General features: G+C 38.7%; 1 protein-coding gene across 1 annotated transcript in view; it reads left to right on the forward strand.

The window, feature by feature from the left end:
* The window catches only part of LOC103146194 (A disintegrin and metalloproteinase with thrombospondin motifs 7-like), a gene marked incomplete at its 3' end in the record, with an annotated part of 7,150 nt that extends 2,055 nt beyond the window's left edge, over positions 1-5,095 (forward strand). The window contains exon 2 of the mRNA XM_007564003.2: positions 4,728-5,095. Within this exon, the coding sequence (XP_007564065.1) occupies positions 4,728-5,095 (368 nt within the window). The remainder of the gene's footprint in view (positions 1-4,727) is intronic.
* Between the last annotated feature and the right edge of the window lie 558 nt (positions 5,096-5,653).

A 5,653-nucleotide genomic window follows, 5' to 3' on the forward strand; every position in this document is an offset into this window, starting at 1 on the left:
GGCATGCCCCAACAAGTTTTCTGTTTATTAATAAAATGTCCATTTATTAATAAAAACTTTACTACTAAAGCTATGTAATACGATTGTTTTCCTTTAGATTTAATAAACATAGTACCTTCTTGAAGATATTCTCATTTGTCCAGATATTTGCATCTGTGCAGACTGCCTGGCCAAAATAAAAAGTCACCCTTTGTGTTTCACTAGACAAATGTTTCACCCTTTGGAAATGACTGCACAGATTTAATACGTTCCAGCTTGGCAACAAGTCATTCAGTCTAAGCTGACACAGTCAGAATCTTCTCATTCCTGAAACTACAATGTCAGCAAACGCGTCTCTTGGCTGTGGGAAAGCTGTTCTTCTGAATCATGAGGGCTCAATTATTAGTCTGCATCGGTTCAACAAAACGACCAAGAAAATGTCTGTAAATATAAATATTTGTTTTAATGTCAGGCTGATTTATTAAAACCTGGGTTTTGAAATGAAAAAAACAAAACAAAAAAAACCCCAAATAAATATAAGGAAAGAAGTGTGATCAGAAAAAACAAGTATTGCATTTAAACTTCCTAAAACATTTATCAGTGATGGAAGGACAATTTTCACTGCTATAATTATATTTTCGATTGGATTATAATCCATTTTAAAATTGCAGCGCTGGAAAAAAAATTGGTTTGTTTGCTCAGTTAGACTCCAAGGATGGCGATGAGTCTAAATTTAATCTGTACAGACTAACATGTGTCAAGAAAAGAAGGAGTAAACTCTCACACACTCCCTTGATAAGACGAGTTTCCAAATAAATAATAAACGCACAGGGGTTTAAAAGTTTCAGAAGTCAGCAGGATTCAGTTGTGAGTATCTTATGTTCTCGTTTCATTTCAAAACATGTTTAGGCATGCTCAATGTGAATGTTTCATTGGGAATGTTGCTTCATGTAGTGAAAATGACTTTCCACAAGTCATCAGTGGTCTGAAACTTGCATTGGTTTAGAACTTCCCCTAAACATTTTCAGCTAGATTTAGATTTTTTGGGTCATGTTGGATGGCTACGGAGCCCCTGAAGGGTCACTAAAGGAAGAAAAATGTGAAAAAATAAAATAAACCAGACATGGACAAGAGACCATGTTCAGGGATGTGCAATAGAAAGAAGATTCATGTGCTAACATTTTCTTTCAGCAGAGTTAAAGGACAGTGGCATTGTAACACAACAGATTCAGGTATTTTCTCCGAGTCTTTCTTTGGAAGAAAAGAAAAGTTAAGGTCTCTTATCGGAGGTGGACGAACAGAATACTAATAAAAGTTCAACGCAAGTTCAACAGACCTTGAGTGTTTCTCGGATGTAACCACCTGTCTCTTCTTTTTGTGCCAAACCCGAACATAAAAGTCTGTAGTTTTTCCGCATTTTGTATTCATTTCATTACTATAACTTTTTTGTAGCACTGTCGTCTTTCTCAATCACTGTGTTTTGTCACCCCTTTGTGAGAAAGTGAAGGAATTTCAATTCTGTTCACCATGAGATGGATTTTTTCCAATGATGCATCCTTCCAGCTGCCATTGCTACACTGTCGGCAAATATTACACTGACTTTACGTTCGCATACACAAGAAACACAAATCCAGCTGCAGTTGGAGAAAACGGCTTTATACTTTTAATATGAGACAGGTGGGATCTGGGGATCCCTGCTGCATATGTGTAATCTTTTATTTAAAGCTTGATATCCTTTAATCTGGGCCTATGAGTAGGGCAAGAGACAAAAGTGAATCTGATTGTCTGAAGTTGTTTACTCCTGATGTTGACTGTTTTAAAGATTATAAAAATGGGTTATTTTTGTTGTACTACAACAACTCAATTACTATTTCGTGAGAAAAATATCAAATTGGACGCTTAAAAATTGCCTTTAGTGTTCTTTGGTATATGACAAAAATATTGTTTGAATATGCCCAATTCCAGTGGTGGGAAGTAATGTACTTAATTGTACTTAAGTACAATTTTTGTGTATCTGTACTTTACTTAAGTAGATTTAATAATGGATACTTTCTACTTTTACTCCACTACATTTTACAGTAAGTATCTGTACTTTCTACTTCACTACATTTCTACAAAACTGTCGCGTTACTCGTTACATCCAAGTCGCGTTGCGCTTTATGTCCGTTAAAATGTGACGTTCAGGGACTTAAGGTGGCGCCGTAAAATCCAAGCAATAACGTGACTTAGTGTCTGTTGTCACCCATCGCCTCCACCTTTACTCGCACGGAGCTCCAGACATGCGCAGTGGTTTCCTCTGAGCGGGAGAAGACGTCTGTCTGATCGTCAGTAATATAATGGCGCTGCATAAATCATAAGATATGGCGACATGTAAAACCAGCAGCGCTTCGCTTTCACAGACGGTGGGGATTTTGTCCAACTTTTAGCTTAACTTGGAAGGAAAGCTTAAAGAAAGGTAAGATCTGTGGACGTGATGCTAACAAAGCTAGCTGTACTGAGACACATGTTGCATCTGCGATGAAAAAAAGTTGTCATTCATGCGCTGAATTTTTGTGTGGAGGTGTTGACTGAGGTGTCGCACATATGGGACAACGCTGTGACCAAAGTGCAATATAGTGATATGACATTCAGGAACGATCCGATTCTTCTGAACGGATCTTTACTGATTAAATTTATTTCAGCTCTAAGTATTTAATATCTAGATGTTTTATGGAATGGGGATCTTTCAGATCAATCTGAGAACCAATTTTGATAGGTAAAACTTAATTTTTTTGTGTCACGTAGCACAGGGTGCTGGTCTTGACTTGGTCTTGGGTTGGTGGTCTTGACTACAACTCTATGTGGTTCCTGGTTGCATGTCCTCCCTCACCCACCTTCTTTCCATCCCCTTTCTGTTGGATTTCTTTCAAAATAAAAGCCTCTAGCGGCAATAAAAGTGAACTTCATGCTATGTTAGGACAGGAGACAAGATGTTTACATCCCTGAAAATATGATGCATAGAATCACATATCTAAGTCTAAACTATGTTACAGAGAGTAAACATAATAAAAACATGCTTTATCTGTGGCATTGCTCATTACAATGGCACATTTCTAATGTATTAAAATTAAATACAATCGGTTCATTTAATGATATTGTATTAGGGATTAGGTAATTCATTCAGCAAGTACTTTTACTTTTAATACTTAAGTATTTTTAAAAGCCAGTACTTTTTTACTTTTACTTAAGTACAAATGTTAATGTGGTAGTTTTACTTTTACTTAAGTACAAATGTTAATGTGGTAGTTTTACTTTTACTTGAGTACATTTTTGTCTGTGTATTTTTACTTTTCCTTAAGTACATTTTTTGAGTACTTTCTCCACCGCTGCCCAATTCCAGTGTTTTGCTGAATTTAATATTTTGCATGGTCATTCATACCACTGAGTGATGCGGCTGCAATCAGACGTCTATGTGAGCAATTTGCCACCCCCAAAGTGACCTACATGCACAGATGAAGAATGTTGTCGAACACTTTTTAAGGAAGGAATAATTGATGTTCCGTCTACGGATCGATTTCAAAGACTTTGAGCGATGAGAGCCAACAGTATTGTCGCCGTGTTGTAATAAATGGTAAACTGATGTGCTTTGTTTAGTCCGGAGAACCCCAAAGCGCTTCACACAACTTCCAGCCATTACCGGACACGCACAGTCGCACTTTGAAAATGCACCTAACAGTAACGACCTTTTGTGACAGAAACTTTTATAGAAGAGTCTGTTTGGGTGTCAGACTCAGGAGTGGTGAGGATGTGCTGCGACGCGCTTCACCGCCACAAACGCACTTCAACATTTTTAGGATTATATTATTTTCAGTTCAGTGCCTCATATGGAAGTGGCACAAAACAGCTTTTTTTGGTTGGGGTGAAAAAGTCAAACACAGTTTCCTGTGAATGTAGCTTTTGTAGCAAGTTGTCAACTCGACTATTTGTTTGAAACGTTCTCACTTCTTCTCTAAACTGGGATCACTCTGGCTGCAGTGTTTTGTAAGTAATCTGCCGACTGCTTTAAGGCAGTCCACATGATGCCACTTAAAAAATGTGCAAATTATTACTGATTGAGTTACAGACACAAAAATAAATTTGAACTAAAAAGATTTGAGTTCAACTACTAAGGATAGTGCAGTTTGTGCATCTTCTCTCCAGCAGCACTTGAATGGATTCAAAAGTTTTTTGTTTTTTTTATTCTAATTGAGCTCTAAGACGTTATGATGTCATGCCGGGTTAACTAATCCACATTCCCCCACTTTTCTCTAGAGGAGCTGTTGAATAATATGTACTATTATTACACTAATATCAATACGGTTGTTGAGTGGGAAGGTCACCTTTTGCAGGCAAAATTCCTTCGTTCTTATCAATCTCCTGGAGCGCTTAGAGACTCCTCTTTTGATCCTGCTGATGCATCCACTTCAGGTTGGAGGAAATTAAGGATCATTTCCATTAGAACAAATTTCAAAAGCCATAATTAACCCACTGCACATGAAAGCAAAAGCCAAATGGTGGAAAGGAAATTAGGTTTTGAAGCATTAATGGAAGACTGCGTCTGCATGCAAGCCCATAAATGACGCGATTATGCAGTCATGCGACGTGGTTTAGAGTTTCAGAGTCTAATTTACAGCTTTACAGACCCTTAATTGTTTAATTACTCTCTTCATTCCCATGATATATTTGCCCATCTTCCCAAACATAATGGTTTCCCACCGTGGCTTTTACAGAGGGATTTCTACATGACCTGCCTCCGTATGAAGTGGTTCACCCCACCAGAGTCGATGCCAGAGGCCACTTCCTGTCAAACATCCTTTCTCACCATGCCCGCCGCGTGCAGCGCCGGGAAACCTCCGAGGAGAGAGCCGACGGCGGTCGAGTCTTCTACCAGTTTCTGCACGGCGGCCACAGCTTGCACTTTAACCTCACCCTTAACCCAAACCTGCTGGCTCCGGGGTTCACCACAGAGAGGAGGTACGGTGGCCTGGAAGGGGCCAAGATCCATCGGCCCGGAGTCCCCTGGTGTCATTATCTAGGCGAGGTGTGGGACGGGACCTCCATGAAGGGGAGTGCTGCGATAAGTACATGCAATGGACTGGTGAGTAACGCAATGATCCGAAGTAATTTCAAAGCATGGCGTTGGTGTTTAATGTATGGGAGCACGTGCACGGCAAAAACACAAGTCTAGGTTTTAGTGCAAATCTCTTAGTACACTTGCAACAAGACAAAGCTATCTTACAAGTAACTTTTCAGCAAGATATAGGAGCTTAAGTCAATCATTTCTCACCACCGATTAAAGAAAACAGGTACTACTTCCACTAGCAGATTATTTTATATATGTAACTTGTCCTTTTTCAACTATATTAAGGATTTATTGACTTAAAACAGGCTCCTATATCTCCTGAAAATTTACTTGCAAGTTCCTTTTGTCTTATGTCAAGATATTTGCACTAGAAACTAGACCAAAAATGGTTGGTGAGATTATTATTGCAGTGTACACACATTAAAGTTTGCGAATGAACCCCATGGCTTTCAGCTTTTTAGCATGTGAAAACACTTGTTGGAGACATAAATTCAAGGTAACACTTTATTTGAAGGGGGTTGAATAAGACTGACATCACACTTTCATTAACATGACATAACACCTGTCATAAAC

Source organism: Poecilia formosa, unplaced genomic scaffold (assembly GCF_000485575.1).
Source record: "Poecilia formosa unplaced genomic scaffold, Poecilia_formosa-5.1.2 Scaffold153, whole genome shotgun sequence".
Taxonomy (NCBI): domain Eukaryota; kingdom Metazoa; phylum Chordata; class Actinopteri; order Cyprinodontiformes; family Poeciliidae; genus Poecilia; species Poecilia formosa.